Genomic DNA, 20,747 nt, shown 5'->3' with positions numbered 1-20,747 from the left:
ATATATCAGTTCCAATATCAGATAATGTTGACCCAGATTTAAGATGAGTGTTGGCAGTGCAGATCTGGAAAACCTTGAATGGATAGCAATCCTGCCATCTATTGGACAAATGGCATTACAGCATGTTGTCAGGCCATAACAGCACAGGTTAACTACATGGAAACTAATGTGCTGTTGGTTTCTTTTATTTTAAAATGTTTAAATTTTATTATTATTATAATGGCCACCTAGGGCAGTAGTGTCCTACTAAGTGTATATACCTTAATACAGAGTGACTGAATGAGAGTTTAAGTGTGTAGGATTAACCATTTAAAAACAACACCAGCAAATAACAACAAACATTTGCAGTCTAGTTTAATCATTCCCACAAGACTTTTCTGAAACCACCCAGAATCAACAGGTGTCAAGTTTAAAAATCTGTTGTAATAATTTCTGGAGCTAGAAGTAATATTTCTGAAAGAAGACACTCCAGGTTCAGTTTTTATTGTTGGGGTCTTCATGTAAAGGGTTAGGGTTTGATAAGCCCCTGTTCTCTGCATTTAGATGAAAAATGAATTCTGTTTTGATGTTTATACATAGACAAGACCTGGAGAAGCTCTCTTGTACACTGAGAGAAGGACAGTCCACTTTCTGAGTAAGAGTTCCTCATGAATCTAATTACAGACTACAGATTTACAGGAGTTGATGTATATAGAAAGAAAGTTCACTTGTGCTTGTCTATGTCCACAGAATCAAGGAGCTGAGTTTCACCTTTAATTTTTCAATCAATGGTTTCATATTGGTTTTAAAGGAGCGTTGCATGGATGTACAGATTATGTCCACTGTAGACTGTATGTCTATGACAGTTTCAATATCTGTTGTTCAGCCAAGACCACTTCTGACTGTCTAATGGGTCCAAAGTTAGGTATCTTTTCAAGATCACAATTTAAAGTCCATGGATGATGAAATGTTTATGTTCTGTTTTTATTGCAGGATTTTTGTAATGTAATGAAACATACTGCAATTGTATTTTTCTGTAAGGTTTCCTGTTGTTTTTGTCCAGCACCTGTGTGTTGAAATTGTGGTTTGTTTGTTTGCTGTTTTTTGTTATGTGGCCACGGAGAATGTAAACACTCTCATAAAAATGTTCCTTGGCTTGTTTTTGCTTTACATTTGTTTTGTATCTTTGGTCCACGGTTGAAATAACTCCCAAAATAGCTTATTTAAAATGAGTGTTTAGTTTATTTGAAAACAACACAAACTACAACTATAACTACAACTGTACACAAACAGTCAAATAAGATTAATAGTTTACATGCAAGGGTCTTGACACGTTGACCCATTATATTTGAGTTGGTTAGAGGGACATGCATCAGCCACAGAGATTGATTTTACTTTTGTTATATCTGAAGACCTCCACCAGGTCTTTATCAGATGCAGATGATGTCTACACTGTATATCACATTTTCACAGCACTCATTTTGACTTGTCATAATAAACAGTGAGTGACTGTTCAGGATAGGATCGGTGCCAGAGCTACGCCCCTGGCAGAAATACATGGGAATAGGCGGAGTGTTGTCGGGAAACGAAAGTGAAACTAAGCAGGAAACAGGAGTCGATGTCTTTCTCTTACTTTTTCCCTCCAACCGTGATTATTTGAGGAATACGGTAAGTTTCCATCAGTTAGCCTAAATTATCGTTATGTTTTACAGTGGGATGTGTCCGTAGATGTTATATAAATTCACATTAACTGAACAACAGATTCGCTGATGTGTCATAGAGGATATTAAGTTACAGGATGTGTGGCAGCCCCTTTTATACTTGAAAGGTTGTAAAGAGGTAAAAGTATTGTTTTTAAGAAAGTAGAATGTTTGCTTTAATGTGAACACACCAGTCCTTGTATTAATTCTAGTGTCGTACTTCAGCCTGCTGTCAACCAAGTGAACATAATTTAAAACGAAAATAAAGTGGTCAGTTTTTCAGGAACAACGCAGGGCTTGGCTTTAATGCTCGCTGGCTTGGAAGTGAGTAAGCGCTTTGCTCAGACACAGTGGCGTTTAATATCTCCAACCTGCCTGAACACCAAGAGTTGAACTGAACTGATGAAGACAAAAAGGCATTCTGGACATTAAAGAAGTGAAAGCTGGGGTCGGTGAGTTGGAAAAAACGTCAAGTCATAATAACATTTTGAAAGTATACAGTAGGAGTAAACTCCGCCCCTGCGCTCGCGCACTGTCCGACAACCGAATACCGCCGACGGAGTCCGAGTCCTCACGAGCCGCGGTGGGAAGAAGACTGTCAGCGCACCGTTTTCACCACAACATCTAACAACAAGTAGCTACCTCATGTCTCATTCGCCTGTAAGTAAACACCTAATATTATCATATTGAACGTATACAACATAGCCATTGCTAGCACTGGTAGCTGTCAAGCTAGCTTTGTTAGCATTCAGACATTGTTTTGAAAGTGTATTTTGCTGTTGTAACTTATTGCTGGTTAGCTAGCAGCAGCTTTTTTTCCTGATAAACACCACCTACAACTATATGTGTTTGTACAGTATGTTGACCAAGTGCCCTAATCAGAATGATTTGCCCAGTAGTTTTCCACATTTTGAATCTGTGTTTTGGTGCATAACAATAAGTAAGTAGAGAAATGTGAATAATGATAAAGGGCTGGTACTTCAAGTCAAAAGCACGAATAGATTAAATTAAAAAAATCATATAAATGTCATGTAAACTGGGACATCTGTACAGTTTTGTCCAGGAATGTCTAAAGTATTGACCATTGAAAGTGTCTGCGTTCACAGTATACTGCGGACAGTCAAGCTCTGTTTCATGAAAATATCTAATCATCTGTTGCTTTACAGGCCAGAATTCAAGGACTACGTTTGGAGCAATCACATCGAGTGCTGAACTCTGCCTGACACCTTTTTATCTGTCGTTCTGTATTTACTCCTTGTTTGAATGAAGTCTTGAAAATGATAGTTGCCTTTTCTTTACATTTCCAACATAAACAACCAACCCATTACAGTTCTTACACTTTACATGATGCAATAATAATAACAACTAAATTAGGTAAAACTCTTGTTTATTTAATTTCTTGGAACACATGTAAATAAATAACACTACAAAAATAGTGTACCTTTTATCGTTTAGACAATATACAGTGCAATTAGCATAAACAACTATATACAGGAAGGACATCCAGAGGTTTCTCGACTGATTATAAACACGGATCAGTGTTGGCCAACAGGTCAGGCTGTTGATGTCGCAACCCTCTACTGTTTTGGCAGTGATTGTCCTGTAGAAAGAATAGTAAAATTACTTATCTGACAGTAAATACAGCTTTTCAAAGACCTTGAAATTACTTTCAATTTATTATAACGCCACAACTTTGCTTATTTATTTATTTAGTTAAATGTTCCTGAAAAAAAACAGAAATTGCCTCTGTTACATCAGAATTGTGCCATTTGTAGTCATTTCATATTTACCAATTCTACTGTTTGAGGGGGGGTTAGAAAAATTCACCTTCAGAGTAATTTACATAGTTTCACGTTCTCGTTATTTTTAGTATGCATTTTGACAGTAGTGTGTGCAAGCTCTGCAGCTTTTTGTTGTACACCTTGGAGTACTTGGCCTAAGAGAAAGGAGTTCCATCATCTGAAAAAATATCATAATTACAGAAAACTGGATAAGGATGGAGAACTAAATGTGTTTACAGGACATAAAGTTACATCTGAATGTGTTTATAGGGCATACAAATGTTATTGATTATCTCAAAGACAACACAGGACTGTTGCTATGTAAAAAAAAAAAAAAGCAAAAATAGAAGTCTGGTTAGGTGGGTGATGGGAGGCTTATGTAATGGGTGACAAGCGATTATTTATAGGGATTGTTCTGTGTTTCCCACATTTTACTGTAGTCAACTGAAACTCAGATCATGAATGGAAATGCAAAGTCTATTTTCTTAAAAAAATGTCTTACTAATATGCAATAGTCTCAAGCAGTAGGCTAACATGTGACTGTTAGGACCAGTACTTGAAGCATTTTCCTGGTGCAGCTAATGAAATAATGTCATTCCTTTTCGTATTGTATCTCTGCTAAGGAGCACATTCATGTGCATAAAGCAAACTAACTTGATATGAAAGGACGACAAATTTCTATATGAAATGTATCCATCAAAGATACGTATTACATGAATAACAGTGGTCTGATCCATGTTGCTATCAGCATCGAGCTACACTCACCTGTCAGAGAGAGACTGCAGAAATAGTGTAATCATCAGGGCATGGTTCTGTCATGAACTGACACTTCAAGGCTGATGATGGTTATGATGAGCTAATACATACGACAGCAACATAAGGAGCTAACGTTAGCTCCGTTGACTACATAATGCAGAGTAATAATACATTTCCCCCAACCAAAACAAACCAGCTCATTACCTGTCCAACAGAGACAGTTACCATGGCATCCGTTTTCAGGCCTTCGACTCCATCAGTTGTCGCCATCGTTGAACAGCCACTCCAATGTTGACTCTCGTTTCACCTCTTGAGCTATCCAACTTCTTTTTGTTTGTAGCCTTCTCGAGTTTGGTCTTTTCTTGCTCTGTTTGGCAGTGCACGCTGCTGCAGTTACAGCTGCTACATTTAGGGCATTTAGCAGACGCTTTTGTCCAAAGTGACTTACAGTAATTCATACTGTAATGAAAAGTGTGGCTGTACTTTCTCTGCCATTCTTGTCTGTAAATAACTCCAGCAGTGCGGTGTGTAGACTCCGGTCACGTGCATTGAGTAATGGGCGGAGTCAGCGCAGAGTGGGCAGGTAAAGACAGATTGATGGACAGGAGGTCTGTCCAAGCAATATCTTTGGCCGCTAACATTGATTGGACGAAGTTTTTACAGCCCTGTCGCTGCCAGAGACGATGGATTGTTTTCCTTTTTTTCCAAATCATTTTATATTTTGATTGCTGTCTGGATGTTAAGAGATTGTATACAAACACAATAAAACATGTTTCTAAACAGAATTACCAACCCCAGCTTTAAGTCTGGTGTCAACAAAGCCATAAATGACATAACATTACTAATGTTAAATATTTTTGGAAGTGCCATTCCCATGAGGACTCTGGTGTGATCGAATCCCTTTCAGAAGCCTTTTGATCCAAAATTGAACTGCAGTGTCTTTTAGGAGACTTTGTAAAATAAATCAATCATGATAAATCCCACACTGAATGTCTTTGGTGATTATTTGTCCATTTTTCTGTGTTGAGAAAATTGTTATTGGTGCACGCCTACATACGTTTGCCCTTGATTGGCTATCAATTTCAATAGTCCCAAGTGAGCCCCCGGTGGTGCCTCTGCACCTCTGCCACAAAAATACCAATAGTGCCCATGGTGCACTTGACTTTGATTTCCTTTGCACCCTGTAGTTTAATTCACAGAAATAAATCCTCAGTGAGTGTATGTGTTTGTTATATTTCAACCAGTCTCTTCATTAAGAATTGTTGATTTTAACTGTCATTTCAGGTAAATGAACATGGCCTCCATTGTCATCTTCATTTTCACTGTCATCTACATCACTGCAGGAAATGCAAGTACTGGTAAGTTCTGCCTCATCTGAGAGTATGAAGTATGACATTCTGCCTGCTACTGATGTAACGACCCATCCCTTTTCAAAAAACACATTTTCTTCTACAGGCTTTGTAAATGTGCAATGCAAGACTGAAAACGTGGGACAGTATGGCCAGCTGTCACTGCTGGAGTGTGCCGTCGAAACTTCTCAAGAGGTAACAGACGTAGTAATCCGGACAGTCAGTTGGAAGAAAGAGGGAGTTGACGATCCCTTACTGGTTTTTCACCGAGGGGGAACTAAAAAACAGCCAGGCTACTCGTTTGCTGCACCATCCTGGAACACCAAGAACATGAATGTATCCCTGCACATCACCGACACTGCTGTGGAGGATCAGGGAGTTTATACATGCACAGTGATGACAGACAGAGGTTTTACGACCAGCGAGACCAGCCTTAAAGTCACAGGTGAGAGCCTTCAGCCATGTTTGACCACTGAAACATTCTGACAACTATGTGGCACAGAGAGATGGCCATCTTTAGTCTTCAAAGCGAATCCCTATAACTAACCTCAAAGCTAAAACACGATTAAAGTCTTTCCTGTTTCTGTTAACATAATATATGTTCTAGTTACACACAGAAAAATGTTCTTGCTGAAAGATTTAATTGTGGCTTTGATGGAATGAAGATTGTTTAGAGATCAGGGGACTTTCCTCCACTAGCAGATTGGTATTTTCTATGAAACAGATTCAGCTGTCTCTCTCTGTTTGACGCTTTCTGTTTCATTGTGACAATTAATCAAAATCAAAAATACCTTCTGTAGTCAGTTTCTTCATTATTTGCATTTCCTTTTACACATTGTACTTGAATGAGTCAAATATTGTAGTCAGTAATAATTTTGCAATACTTTATTGGTGTCATTTAATTGATGTTGTGGTGCAATGTTCAGCTTTATGATCATGTTTGCTTTCTCTTTGTAGCCAAATACAGCAAACCAACTATAATCTCTGAACCTGAGACAATAACTCAAAGTACAGGTGGTACCCTGGTCTGTAACTCTGTTGGTGGCTACCCGAAAGGTCAGATTCGCTGGTTTGGTGAGCTGAACGAGGATTGGACGAAGAGCGCTGAATTGGAGGTGAAGCAGACAAAAAGTGGTCTGTTTGACCTCTCGAGCAAGCTGACTCTGCTGCAAGGATCCACTTACTCCAAGTATAAATGTGCAGTGTTCAACACCAGTGGAGGCAAAGAGGATGAGGCCATGTTTGAAGTACCAGAGGGACGAGACGCATCAGGCCGTTTAGGTAAATGTTCTTTAATGCCTTTTGGCTCAATCCTGCATCACACAATGAAATGTCATACAGCCATTTCCACCACAGTTACACATGAGCTCATCCTTCCCCCTGAAATCTGAAGCAACACGGATGTCACTACGGTTACATTAACACACCTTCATTTAAGATTGCTTAAGTAAGACTTAAACCACATGCCAACTGTAGTGCTTTTTCTGTTGTTGCTGTTGGTTTTGGAGATTAAAGAGGTATGAATTTTCCAATGAGTGAAAACTAAGGTAGAAATGGAAATAAGTAGAGAAACGGAAAAAGAAAGAGAAAGCCCTCAGAGCCTGTAGCTTAATATCCATTATTTCTACCATTTAGCGTGATGGCTCCTTATTTTTTGCTTCCAACTCTTTGCCAGTGCTATTTGCAACTATTAATCAGACATATTCTCAATTCAAAAATCCTCTTTTGGTTATGTTAATACACAGTCCTGAGACTTCATGTTTCCCTTTTTGAATGATGAACACAGACTACCATTTCCTGGTGGTATGGAGAGGAATTTCCTCTCACACAGGCGCAGAACATAGGAGCTAGCTGGCCGACGGCTGTAGTCTTTGCAGCAGGCCTGGACTGGGACAAAAATTCGGCCCTGGACTCTTTGGTCCAGACCGGCCCAACTGAAGTTTGCGCTTAGCAGCGTCAGTTGCGAGAGCTTTTTTTTTCTTGTCTCTTTGTTTTTCAGCTCCGCCTTTCCGTTTTTTACCCACATTCTCCATTTCGTAATTCTCGTTTTTTCATGTGCTGGTGTTTTTTGTTTCTCTCACTCTCTCTCACTCATCATGACTGCTTGTCATTACAGGTGATTGGACGAGGGGGGGTCTAGAACATGCGTGGGTGGGAGTCCTGGCCTCTGTAGCCTATCATAGGGCCATTGGGCCAGGTATTCTTTAGACAGACAAGCCAATGGGCCTCTGCTGTGTCTGCAGGCTGCAGCGGAGCTCTGTGGGCCGGTGCATGTCTCTGCCCCTGGGCCGGGAGAGTAACCATGGCAGGGCGCAGCAAAAAATACATGAACAAATAAAAAATAAAAAACGGGCAGCCATCGGCCCATTATTGATTGGCCCACCGGGAAAAGTCCCGGTACTCCCAATGGCCAATCCGTCCCTGCTTTGCATTGTGTTTAAGTGCAGCTTTTTGGCAGAGACATAGGCAACATGAGGTGATTCAACAGTCAGCCTTCATCGGTACTAGTTCTTTGAAGTCAGTTTGGTGTATCTGCACCATAAAGTCTACAGGAGCCTGTTGGTCTTCAAAAGAAAAAAAAACTTGACAGGTTAGACTGACCTTGAAAACATTGAACCACAAAAAAAGCAGGAGCTCCATATAAATACATTCCAGAAAAGATGGAAGTTTTGGTCCCCTGCATCACTACATTGTGTGTTTGTTTTATCTGAAGCCAGCCATTTCCTGTGCTGTAGTTGTTTTGATACACAAGTTGATGAATAGCCAGGCTGCATCATGTCTCTAAAGCTGATGTGACTTCAAAACTTCAAAACAATGCTCCGCACAAAGACAGAAAACTATGCATGACGGTCAACGCCTGAGCTGCATAGTGGAAATACAGATTTTGATTCACTATTAAATCACAATATTAAATCGTCAACAGGTTCCCATTAGGCGCTCTAGCTGAGCTGTTCATGGTCATTCATTATTAGCTGATGTTTATCTGTCGTTGCCTGCCTGCCACCTTGTTTACTTTCTCTACAAGGCTGGCGTTTTCATTCAGGGCTGATGTTCAAATGCAGACCCCAGCAGGAGTAAAAGAGAAAGTGAATGTAAGCAGCTAACAGTATTACAGGGAGAATTTCCACAAAATGCTTACATACCTCATTTTAACAAACACTTCTTTCCTCTTTTTGTTCATGACTTGAAGGATTAGAACATTAAAGCTTTGTTGTGCATTTATTCAGGTGGGGAACCAGGAAAGCCGTCTGCTCGAATCACTAATATAGTTGCTCCTGTGGTGGTCATCGGATCGCTGATTGTAGGATTGCTGGTGGTGATGGTGTTCCTTTTTGGAAGGCGATCTCGACGTGAGTATCCACACAGGGCCTCGTTTGGCTTTTGGTCTAAATGTATTTATTTGTGAGTATGAACAAGGTTCAAGACAGAATGTCTAAGCACTTGAACTGTAGCACTGAACTCTTTGTTCTTATTTGGCTGGAATGCTCTCTTTTAATGAAAATGTTGCTTTTAACGATCTAGCTCTGTACATATGGAGTTAAATGAACTTAATGTAAGTCGCTTTGAACAAAAACATCTTCCAATATAGCGTAAGTGTCATGATTCTGGTTTTGCATCTGTGGTTTCCTGTTTTATTTTGAAGTTTAACCACCATGCATCATGTCTTGCCTCCCTTGCTTTTCCTCCTGTTTTCTTGCTGTCCTCACCAGTCTGCTTTCCATCGTTACAGTGTCTTCAGCTTCTCCAGCCCATCAGCCCCTTCCCTGTTCCTAGTGTTTTTATTTCCCTCACCTGTGTTGCTCGACCTCTCTCCACCTGCACCTCATCCCCTTGTTAGTTGTGTGTGTATATAGTCTGTGTCCTTCCTCCAGTCTTTGTCAGTTCGTCCTGTGTTCCCCTATGGTTCACCCATGTCGTCCACTTGTGTTCCACCTTAACTCATTCCCATGTCTTGCAGTGTTGTCCTATCTTACCCCATGGTATGTTCTTGGTTTTGTGCCCCTTGTGTTTTTACTGAGTTATACTTTGTTCTTCGAAGTTGTTACTTTGTTTTAGCTTAGCTAACTCATCACAGACGGTCTGATTGCATTCCAAGCCTGTTCGAGCACGTACTCCTTCTGCCGTGCTTTGAACTTTGTTCATGAATTCAGTTGGAGTACATGTTGATCACTGACCAAAAACTTTCGCAATATCCCTGCACTACCTTGGTGTCACTTTATTAACATAAAATAATAAACTGTTCCCTGGGGTTTCCTCTGACTTTAAAGATGTCCTGGGAAGTACAATCATATGTACTACACAGAACATAGGTTGTACATTTTTCCATGACTTGTGGAAAACTGGGCTTGGTTTCTAATCATCAGTCTTTGAATCATAATATAATCTGATTCATGTGTCGGGAACTGACACATGAATCGGACAGGGGATCTCGGACAGGGGATCTTCCTATGCGTGCAGGTCATGAACTTGCTTAGTTTGGTGATGGTTTTAAACCCATGGACTGTAACCCACAACAAAATCTTGAATTTGTTCCAGGTGACCATCAGGAAGTCCGTACATTTGAGCCAGACACAGAGAAAGGTAAGCCTGAAATACAGCATTGTTACTCACTGTGTCCAACTAATAAAACTTGTTTTACTACTGTTTCTAAGATGAAGTGTATGAGGATTAACTCAGACTTTGGTATTAAACCTTTTGCAGGAGGTCATCAGGAGATGGATAAAGAATACCAAGACACCCTGGCCTGAGGTGATTTTAATGTTTCCAGTAAATAGTTGAGAAGATTAGTTTCACCTCAATACATTTATGTGTATTGGCAGTCTAAGATAATATCCGGTGACTAAAAACTCTCTCACTGTCTCTCTGCAGGAGGCACAGCATGTCACAGGAATATGCAAACTTACTGGAAACCTGATATCACAACTTCCTTGTTTGCTAAGTGTCGGTCTGTCGCAGCACTTTTCCTACTGCAAAGAACTGTGTGTATAACTAGGAATAGCTTGTATTACTGTGAAGATTAGTTTCACCTCCATTTATTTATGCGTGTGTTGGCAGTTTACAAGACAGTATCGACAAGAAAGCCTCTCTCGCTCTCTCTGTAGGAGGCACAGCATGCCACATAAACACACAAACTTACTCTGCAAACAACTAGAACCAGAAATTGACATGACAAATACATTCCAAGGAAAACATTCAAGTTTTATGTATATAGTATTTTTTTATTGTTGCAATATTTGCCGTTGTATTTTGACGATAACTTATTTCCCTTGGGGGATTAATAAAGTTATCTATCGATCTATCTGTTTGTCTGTCTGTCTGAGAGTGTGCATGAAGTGACATCCCAGGCTGTCGCAGAAAATCTGAGTCCTTCACAAAGAAATCCACAGTCCAGCAGCATTAAACAACAAATCTACATCTACAGGTTTATATAGGCAACCGTGAGAGACAGGGAAGACATCATATTTCACGGCATGTTATTTTGATATCATTGAATGAAATATATCACTTACGATATCAGATCTTGTTGACCCACATTTAAGATGAATATTGCTGAATAGAGAACTTGCAAACCTCAAATACTGTAGATATCAGTCCTGCCATGTATTGGACAAATAGCTTTACAGCATGTTGTCAGGTTGCAGCAGCACAGGTGAACTGCATGAAAAAGAGTTTGCAGGAGGTTGTTTATCTTTATTTTCAGTCAAGAAACAAACTCTTCGTTTTCATGACTGAATAAACACACTGACCTTAAAGAACAACAACATTTCATACTGTTTTACTTTGTTGATATTTGGCGGACCCTGCCACTTTTCTAGTTTCAAACAGTGTCCTGGGGACCTTATTTTCCTCTGAGAGCAGTTTGTTTAATCAGTTATGTAAAAAATTTATATTTCTGAATTTGAATTTATTCTCTGAAACCACATAGTGCCCCTTAAGTGTTCCAACTTACAGATACAAATTGACGTTTATGCGTTAGTTCAGTTTTTAATAAAAAACAAAACAAAATATGGGCCCATACTTTAATACGTTTAAATGATATGTTTCATTCATTCTCATATATGTAAAGGTATAGTAAACCATTCTGGAGAAACATAGTTGAGTGTTGAGTCCCATTCCCAGGTCTTCAAACTCAAAGTTTAAATGTTTGGTGACCTGGGAATGAGAAGGGGAATCTTTCTACAGATTTGCAGTTCATGCATCAATCATATAAAAATAGCCATTACTCCACTATGTCTTTACATTGCAAATTGTTGTTGCTGCTATATTCATGTTCAAAATCTCTTATATTTACTTGAATAGCCATAATATGCCATCTTTCTGTTGCATTTATTGTGTAAACACCTGAGAGTTCTGTAAATATTTAAATAATGTCATAAGTATAATGACATGTAGAACACAATGAATTTATAGTTATAACTTGTAACATGTCATCATTTCTTCTCACGTGATATGTGTTGTTTAGCCTTTTACCTTTTTTCCATCTGGACATTTTCATGAACTTGGTTTCCAACATCATGACACTGTAGCCCAGCTGAGGCCATATGTCTATGAGTCATAAGGAAATAACTGAAATACATGTGATTCTCTCAAAGGTTTCATATCATCACCACACATCAAAAAGTACAGGAAGCAGTGTTTGCAGTATGCCATCTGTGTGGGTATGTGTGAGAGACAAAGACAGCATGAAGTCAGTGCTGCAAGATGATGCCGCTCTGTTGGTCTGTACTGTTGCTCTTTCTTTCCGCCAATGCAGGTATGATTGTTTACTTTGAAACTGCAAAACAGTTTCAGTTGCTGCTTCCAGAAACTCTGTTATCCAGTCAGTGTTTAAATAATGCAGATGGCTGTGTGTCTTGTGTTTTTAGACCCTCTGATCAGACAGTTTGTCTCTTTTATGACAGAGGACATTGCAGTGTACAGATGGGTGGGAGAGAGCGTCACCTTAAAGTGTTCATCTGAAGGATGTCCCAGCAGCGTTGAAGAGTCCATCGGGATGTATCTGTATCGACACAAATGTAAAGGAGTGGAAGAGGTGCTTTACTATCACAGACGAAATGACAAAATCAGCCCGCGAAACAGATTCATCAGCAGGATTGAAAAAACTGGATCTCTGATGAACCACACCATCACCATCAGCAGCCTGACCATGGAGGACACTGGTTTCTACAGCTGTGTCTACGTGAACGAAAACAATGGTCGAGTCAAATGCAAAGGCTACACACTTTTTGTAAGAGGTGTGTTGGAGCGCAGTCCAGTGCATTCAAACGGTCCCTTTTTAAATGACACATTAAGTTCTACTTTAATGCTTGCTGTAGTGCATTCCATTGGGGATCACTTCTTAGGCAAATGTACCTTTTTTCTCTTGATGGTTGTACTTACCAGTTTCTTGCAGATTAAGATTTTACACACAAAACATATGGTGCCTTCATCCAAAAAAATATGAAAGTCAACAGTTTGTAAAATGGGTCCAACCTCAACCAGTCATTAAATATACAATATCAAAATGCTGCTTACATGTTAATGCTATCCAGTCAGTGTTTAAATAATGCAGATGGCTGTGTGTCTTGTGTTTTTAGACCCTCTAATCAGACAGTTTGTCTCTTTTATGACAGAGGACACTGCAGTGTACAGACGGGTGGGAGAGAGCGTCACCTTAAAGTGTTCATCTGAAGGATGTCCCAGCTGTGTTGAAGAGTCTATCAGCATGTATCTGTATCAACAAGAATATAAGGGAGTGGAAGAGGTGCTTTACTATGACGGACGAAATGACAATATCAGCCCGCGACACAGATTCATCAGCAGGATTGAAACAACTGGATCTCTGATGAACCACACCATCACCATCAGCAGCCTGACCATGGAGGACACTGGATTCTACCGCTGTGTCTACATGAACAAAAACGATGATCGAGTCAAATGCAAAGGCTACACACTTATTGTAAGAGGTGTGTTGGAGCGCAGTCCAGTGCATTCACAGTCCCTTTTTAAATGACACATTAAGTTCTACTTTAATGCTTCATTTTAATACTTCTGGTGCATTTCATTGGGGATCACTTCATTGGCAAATTTCACTTACCAGTTACTTGCAGATTAAGATTTTACACACAAAACAAATCGTGCCTTTATTAAAACAGTATGATAGTCAACAGTTTATAAAATGGGTCCAACCTTTTTTTTTTTTGGTGTAACCCATGTTTGCGTGTTTGTAATTTCACACAGGAATGCCTTGTGTCCCTCCCAACCAAAGTCCACCTCTGGAGTTAGTCATCATCGCCACATGCGTCATCAGTACACTGGTAACTGTGATCTTCATCCTGCTGATCCTGAGGGTGAGTTCAGACTTCTCACTACTTTGTGCATGAACTAAAATGTTTAAAGTAGCTCTGCAAGCCTCAGCAGTGGTTACCTCGTGTACAGTTTCTGCAGATATTATTTGCTCGACATGTGCACATTTATCAGTTTATCACTACATCACACCAAGACCACCAAACTGCTATAAACATGAGGTTTACCCTTTGAGATCTTAAGATCACAGGCAGACTTTACGTAGAAGATCACTGAATGCTGGGGGATGTGGGTGCAGCTTCACCGAGCTTACTGTGTATCTGTTGCAGTCTTGCGGCAAAGCATGTGATAGATCTGCCGATCACTAGGGGATACCATGACATGTTTGCCTTGTGGAGAAGTGAATAATACACATGTATGAGGGTGCAGTACCATCAGAGGTGATAATGAAGAACCAATGTGGTAGAAAGAGTGACAAAGTCCACATAGGGACGAGGTTAGAGTGGATGGATGGGTCATTCTCTTTACATTGACTACACCCAACTCCTCTTACCTGCATTAAAGAATCACTGCCATTTCTCCCAGAGGAAAACTAGTGTTGTTGTCGTTAAGTTGGTTCCTTTCAACTGATTATAGTTTGTGAAATCTGCTGTTAACATTCGTCCAAAAATCTGTCTTTAACTTCTTTGAAGCTAGTCTTAAAAAAGGATAACATAAAAAATATACATGTCTGATATTTGTGCAAACTTTTTGTGATATTTCACTACCAACAGACAAAACAATGGGCTAGCATCAGAAGAACAACACGGAGGGTCTCCAACGATAATGTGTATGAAGTTATGAACAGGAACGCCCTCCGCCCTCTAGCAGCTCCAGAACAGTCACCACCAAGCCCATATGTTTTTGCTTAGCTTTGTGGATCAAATATTATTGGTTCGGTGGGGGTTGGTTTACTTCTTTTCACTGTTGCTTGATCAAACTTTGAAGTGATTTAAAAAACATACATGAGACAAAATTTAAAGCTAAACACATTGTTGGGAAAATGTCTCCCAAATCAAATTATTCTCATTGTTGTTTGTATTAATTATCATATTTGAACTTTCGTTTTTATGGCTGTATTTGACTGTTTCGTTGCAAGCAATAAAATACATGCGTGAATAAAGGTCTTCATGTTCTCATACACTATTAAAGATGTTTTATACACTTAAAATATTCATCCAAACATTACCACAACATTGAGAGAAAACACTTTCCAGCACATTTCTGGAAATTCCTCTATTTGCCTTGGCTATTGACTATTTAAAAGAAAAAGCTCTTTCCCCCCTTAATTAATTTAAGTGGGGAATAAACAATTTTGCAGTGAGTGCAGTCAAACTGTCCCAGAGTAAACAAACAAACATAACTAAGCACTAAAACTAAAAGTTAGGTACGATTAATAAGACACCTGAGCATTAAGCTTAAATCATCACAAGTTGGAGCGATGAGTTTACTGACTTTTCTTTGGCATGAAACACTGTTGGTGAGTTTCATTAGCTTCTGTAGCTACGCAGCAAATGTAACTTTTGAAAAATCTTAAATCTGGGACAGATATTTTTGACTTGTTGTGGGGGCCAGCTTTTAGAGGGGAAATGTGACCACAAACCAAAAACTTAACAAGAGAGGTGGGGGAGTATGTGTGGGTGGTTTGCAGGTCCAAGTGTCGAGTTGTCGCATAATATATTAGTTTAATTTAACCCATCTAGTCATTTAAAGTTAATGAGGTGCAATGAATAACATGTTTGGTTACACTTTATTGGAAGAGTTGTCATCACAGCTTGACATCAACCAAGACAACACTGTCCCTGTATATGATAAGTCATTTGTGCTTCATGTTGATATTTGTAAAGTGCTTTTAAATCGATGTCAGAAGCTTTGCTGTGCATCTGTGGTCTCAGAGCGTTCATATGGGTGTGTTCTTTTTCTCAATATATCAATAAAAGTAACAGATTAACTGATGTGTCAGTTTTGATTTTTTTTCCCCCTCACGTTTACACCATATCAACCCCAGAATTGTTTTTTCAGTCAATCATTGCTACTTGTGTTTTTAATGTATTTTATTTTACTTTTGACTTGGGCGCATGTTTCTCAGTAGAGGGCAGGAAGTTTAACTTAACCACAGGCTTTACAGAAACACCACAGCAATGATGGTAATACTGCTTACTGAAGGTTTGGTAGTTTAAAGGTTTGAGTAGAGTTTCAACATTTAATGTGAAATCATTTAATAGAACTAACTGTTGATCACGAGGAGAGCACATGCACTGAATATACACTACTCAAAATTAGTTAGGATATTGGGATATGGGTGCGTATATGCATGTGCATGGATATGTAAATGAACCATTCTGTGGTATTCTCACCTTCACAGTTTACCATTGTGTGTGGGTGTGTGGAATACATATCACAAGACAGAGTTTAATGATGACTAATTCATCTGAGCTTAATCTGAGTTTACCAATAATTTCTGAGCTTTAAATTGCCTGATTTTGACCACTGCTAGTCTGCCTTTGTCTTGATTCATTGTTTTTTATGATGAAAATACATTATAATTACACTCTAGTATGACTGAGAAGCTAAATCAACATACACTCCAGTAGGTAATCACCCAAAAAGGTCCACACACAAAAATCAATGCAAACAATTTCCAAATTTCCAAGCTTATTTAAATGATGTGAAAGAGATGAGACGAACTTCACACCAGGAGGTGGCAGCAATAGTCAAACTGGATGACAGGTTATGTGGAATATGAAGAGTTGAACTATCTGAAATACAGTTTACCTACTTCAGCTAATGATGCCAATCTTTGGTTTATCTTTAAAAAACATTTTCTTAGCCCACTGATGCTGCGACTGCTCTCTTCTTACCGTCTGTTAGCCTGTTATTTGACCAGGTTACGACTGTTTTAGCCTAATTTCCATCCTCCAGGCTACTACAATTTGACAAAATCAGTCCCACTGGAGCGTTGGCATCCAGCCCTGACTGACCAGCTGTCAGTCAACATATCAATAGAACTGGTGCCTATGAGCAAAATCAGGTATCACACGTGGTTGCAACCCCTCATTGTATGTTTACAAGGTGGTCCAAGCAAAATGTGATCACCCAAGTTTGGTTGTGTACCATTCTTTTTAACGGGCAAGTGGCGAGTAAAGTTTTGTTGCTGCACCTCATCACTTTTCAGCTATGTTATTTATTGGTTGTAAGGATGTCGTAAGCTGACAGTTTCACTGAAAACTTCACAACAACTTTGAAATCCTAATAATATGTATATTTGCTGTGTTTTTTCAAGGCGAACCTAAGTTAGAGCAATCATATGCTTCAGTCTCAGGTCCCTGCTAAAACATCAGTATTATAATTAGTTCCACCTTTGTTTTTACTACTATAACAAGTGAAAAGTGTCTCAACGTTAGTCCTAATTGTGTGGTAAAGGTGTTCTCCTTATCTTCTCTGGAGTAAAAGCCATTTAAGTGAATCGGCCTCACTTTTTTGTTTTTTTACCACAAGAGGGCAGCATCGGACAGTCGTTTTACTGCAACATACATGCTTCAACGTGCCAGATGTGGACACCAGACAGCAGCTTCCAGAAGAATCATTGAACAGGTTTGGATTGAAACGTGTGTGACCTCTACACACAGTCACCCAGGTCTGTTTCCAGAAATAAGTCCAGGTGTGAAGAAATAAGATTAACTGTCATGACATCATGTCATGCATGAAGGTTTGTAACCAAATGTCTTCTTCCTGATGATGAGCGCATCGCATCGATTTTATTTCAACGCAGCACTTATTGATTATTGTGTCTGAATAATAATTTTTTAACGATAATTATTTTTCCCTTAGTGAGGAGCCCGGCACCGAATAGATGCTGTGCCATCTCCAATCCGTGCGTAAAGGCGCGTCAAAGGATCCCATCCTCCTCCTCCCCCTCCCCCTCCTCCTCGTTCGCTCACATCATTTCTCTTCACATGGTCGTGCGGTCCCGACAATCTCAGTGTACCACTAAAGTGCACATCAGCTGATCACACGGCACTTTTGCATCTGCGCCGCCCGCAGTCACACGGCGTCATCACGCACCGGGAGCGCGCTGCACAAGAACAAGTGCAGCCAAACTGAGAGCAACAACAAAGTCGACTCCGTGATTTTGGACGGGCATCACCGGGTTTCCTCTGAGGACCCACAGCGCTGCTTTTTACTGACGACTGAGAGAAGTGGACCAGCAGGAAACACAGCATGAAGAAGACTCCCATTCCAGGTACAGATGTTTTGTTTTTTTTTTGTTTTTTTTTAAGTATGCAAGAATACGCTTAATATGGCGGTAAGATACTATATCATTTAACATATTCAGTCAGATCAAACTCTGCAGAAAAATACTTAAAATTAGTATGTTGGCTTTATAAAGTACTAATACATGCATGTCAGAGTAATCATGCACAAGCTGTTGGTGGCTGTGTAGTTTAGATGAATGTCTGCTTAACAAATGTCTCGCTATATAAACTTTATTTCTGTTTATCTTTAGTCTTTCTATCTCTTTCCAACTTGCCAAACTCTGTCACTTCTCAGTCAGCCCCTTTGCTCTTTTGGGCAAGTTTGCTTTGCGGCTGAGTGTACAGCACCCAGGGGAGCACCTCGGGGTCCCCTGGCTATTAAATTCTGATGTGCACGATCATCTGTCCTTCTCAGCCTGACCTTCTGTATGGATGCACTGGCCCCTTCAGGCTGCGCTCTCCTCATGAACTCACAGTGCTGCGTGTGTGTGTGTGTGTCTGGCTTTAACAGATATTTTAGACATTTGCCAGTAATGTTAGTGTGCACGCTTTTGTGTTGTGCATTTGTGACACCTTATAGTGTGTGCTTGTGCGTACATGTGTGTATGTTTGTAAGCTAACACTTCTCTGACTTTGCCCCGGTCCCATCTGTGCGTTCCCCCCTCTCCCAACATTTGGGAACACAGGATGGGCTCAGGGGAGAAAAATACAAGCGCTCCAGATGAAACAGACACAGAAATGTGGCACTTGTGTTGAAAATAAGACACATATTTAACACTGTGTTTGAAGGAAGTCATGCCAAACAAAACAAAGCTCGTATCCACATCGGATATTATCAAGTCAGTCGAAAAAAGTCAAGTCAAATTTAAATAAGCAAATTGGAAGTAAGTTGCAAGTTTGGGAGTCTTTGAATGATAACCAAGAAAATGGTCAAAGTTGTGTTAACAGTAGGGTAAGTAGGATAACAGTATTGTTATCAAGATGCATTATTCCCTGAGAAATTAGTGAAAATGTAAAAAAAAAAAAAAAAAAAATCCTGGATCCGTCCCTTTATCAAAAATGTAAAAAGTCAAAAGTTAATGGGGTCTATTCTGAGCCGAGACCCAACATCCATCCTGGTTTCGTGAAAATCCGTTCAGCAGTTTTTGTGTAATCCTGCTGACAAACCAACCAACAAACAAACTGCGATTCTGATTTCCGATTTTTTAAAACTCGGACTTTCAGATCTTGATTTTGGCCAATTCAGATTTTCTTTTAAGAACTGTAAATGACAAAATACACAAACATTTCTATGTTCATTAACTATTAAATAGGTCTTACTTTCTCAAAACTGCACCAAGTTACAGCACTTTCTGTCACTCTCGCTTCAATCTGAAAATAAAGTGCTCTGTGACTGGACAGAGCTTTTTTTCTACAAATAAGATCAAACCGGTCGTGGCTGGTCATGCCTAAAACCAGCCGATTCGATGCATCTCTGTAGTCCAAATTAGATTTTCTCAATCCAACTGTGTACTGTCAGACAACCCAGATTATCCAGTATTAACCATGTGCATAGCAACTATCACAAACACGGCAGCAGTCTACATGGAGCCTAAAGGAATCAGTGCTTGACCTTTTAGGGAACAGAAATGTGGAAAAGGTCAAACTTAGAGGGGAGGGACCGGCCATTTTGAGGAGCCTTATCACTAACTTGTCTGTGTCTGTCTCTGGAGATCCTCACCGCTGCACCTGCACTGACACAGCACTGCAACAGCCTTCAAGCTATTTGCTGTTGTGTTTAGCCAGTGGTGGATCGGTGGCATAGGAGGTGGTCAGTCTGCTGAGGAGGCTGGCACTGAGCATCAACGGTCAAGGTTTTCAGGTGTTTCAGGTTAAAGTGCTTTTCACACATTTCCTATAAAACCAAGAAAGTCTAGATGTAATTTACTGTGCAGGAGGATTGGAAGAAAAAGTCTGTTATCGCTGAGGATTTTAACTCTGAGGTCTTAACGCTCTTTGATCATTAGGTTGACTGGTAGCCAGATCTCTCTCCAGGCAAAGACAAACCATGACCGGGCGGCCACACTCTCTTCTCTTCAGCTCAAAGCTCGTAGAGGCTCCAGCGGTTTCTCCATGCAGCATCATCTTGACCTTAAGGTGTCAAATTATCTGTGAGGCCGGAGCATTTCATGGCTGAACTGAGAGGGAACCCAATTAATGGAACGTAACGATGCTTTTGATCGGGGGCCATTTTAGTCTCGGTTCTCCTACGTAAACTTATTCCAAGCAAAAATGAGTTTGACTGGGCTGTCTCAGAGTGATAATGCTGAAGAAAGTGGATGTTTGAAGTTGTGCGAACATGCAGTCGAGGGCAGCTTTTATCTGCTAAAATGGTCAAAGCGGAGCAAGGACCTCGGTGTGAAAAACTCTTCCCAAAAACTATCTGCATGTAGAGTTCAAAGCTCTGTTTTCAGATGTTTTCGGTTGTTTTTAAGAAGAGCGCATTAGATCTCTGCTGTCTCCAGTCACTCATGCCTTATTGCACTCTGGGAGCTTTGTGTTGTCCCTTAGATCACTAACAAAAATATGTTTGCTCCCATTTAGGGAGGTCCGGTGAGACCC

General features: G+C 40.0%; 2 protein-coding genes across 3 annotated transcripts; both read left to right on the top strand.

The window, feature by feature from the left end:
- Window positions 1-1,599: 1,599 nt before the first annotated feature.
- LOC140998659 (butyrophilin subfamily 1 member A1-like) lies at window positions 1,600-10,864 on the top strand. 2 transcript variants are annotated; one of them, XM_073469019.1, is made up of 8 exons: window positions 1,600-1,647; window positions 5,501-5,574; window positions 5,672-6,010; window positions 6,523-6,846; window positions 8,793-8,915; window positions 10,102-10,146; window positions 10,267-10,314; window positions 10,435-10,864. In XM_073469019.1, the coding sequence occupies exons 2-7, from the start codon at window positions 5,505-5,507 to the stop codon at window positions 10,311-10,313; spliced, it is 948 nt and encodes a 315-aa protein (XP_073325120.1). In that variant the 5' UTR covers window positions 1,600-1,647; window positions 5,501-5,504; the 3' UTR covers window position 10,314; window positions 10,435-10,864. The 2 variants fall into 2 exon arrangements, with proteins under 2 accessions (XP_073325120.1, XP_073325112.1); XM_073469011.1 differs by lacking the exon at window positions 1,600-1,647 and adding an exon at window positions 2,302-2,339 and having other exon boundaries at window positions 10,435-10,523.
- Window positions 10,865-12,163: 1,299 nt separating this feature from the next.
- On the top strand, window positions 12,164-15,841 carry LOC140998675 (uncharacterized). The gene is made up of 5 exons (XM_073469030.1): window positions 12,164-12,224; window positions 12,468-12,800; window positions 13,179-13,511; window positions 13,786-13,895; window positions 14,625-15,841. The coding sequence occupies exons 2-5, from the start codon at window positions 12,560-12,562 to the stop codon at window positions 14,760-14,762; spliced, it is 822 nt and encodes a 273-aa protein (XP_073325131.1). The 5' UTR covers window positions 12,164-12,224; window positions 12,468-12,559; the 3' UTR covers window positions 14,763-15,841.
- Window positions 15,842-20,747: the final 4,906 nt, after the last annotated feature.

The sequence above is a fragment of the Pagrus major genome, chromosome 1, assembly GCF_040436345.1.
Source record: "Pagrus major chromosome 1, Pma_NU_1.0".
NCBI lineage: Eukaryota > Metazoa > Chordata > Actinopteri > Spariformes > Sparidae > Pagrus > Pagrus major.
This window is presented reverse-complemented; position numbering and strand designations above follow the sequence as displayed.

Excerpts from the sequence above, each read along its gene's own strand:
- LOC140998675 (XM_073469030.1), top strand. The coding sequence starts at position 12,560 with ATGTATCTGTATCGACACAAATGTAAAGGAGTGGAAGAGGTGCTTTAC. Across the intron at positions 12,801-13,178 it reads CTACACACTTTTTGTAAGAG|AGGACACTGCAGTGTACAGA; the intron begins GTGTGTTGGAGC and ends CTTTTATGACAG. Across the intron at positions 13,512-13,785 it reads CTACACACTTATTGTAAGAG|GAATGCCTTGTGTCCCTCCC; the intron begins GTGTGTTGGAGC and ends AATTTCACACAG.
- LOC140998659 (XM_073469019.1), top strand. The coding sequence starts at position 5,505 with ATGAACATGGCCTCCATTGTCATCTTCATTTTCACTGTCATCTACATC. Across the intron at positions 6,847-8,792 it reads AGACGCATCAGGCCGTTTAG|GTGGGGAACCAGGAAAGCCG; the intron begins GTAAATGTTCTT and ends GCATTTATTCAG. Across the intron at positions 10,147-10,266 it reads TGAGCCAGACACAGAGAAAG|GAGGTCATCAGGAGATGGAT; the intron begins GTAAGCCTGAAA and ends AACCTTTTGCAG.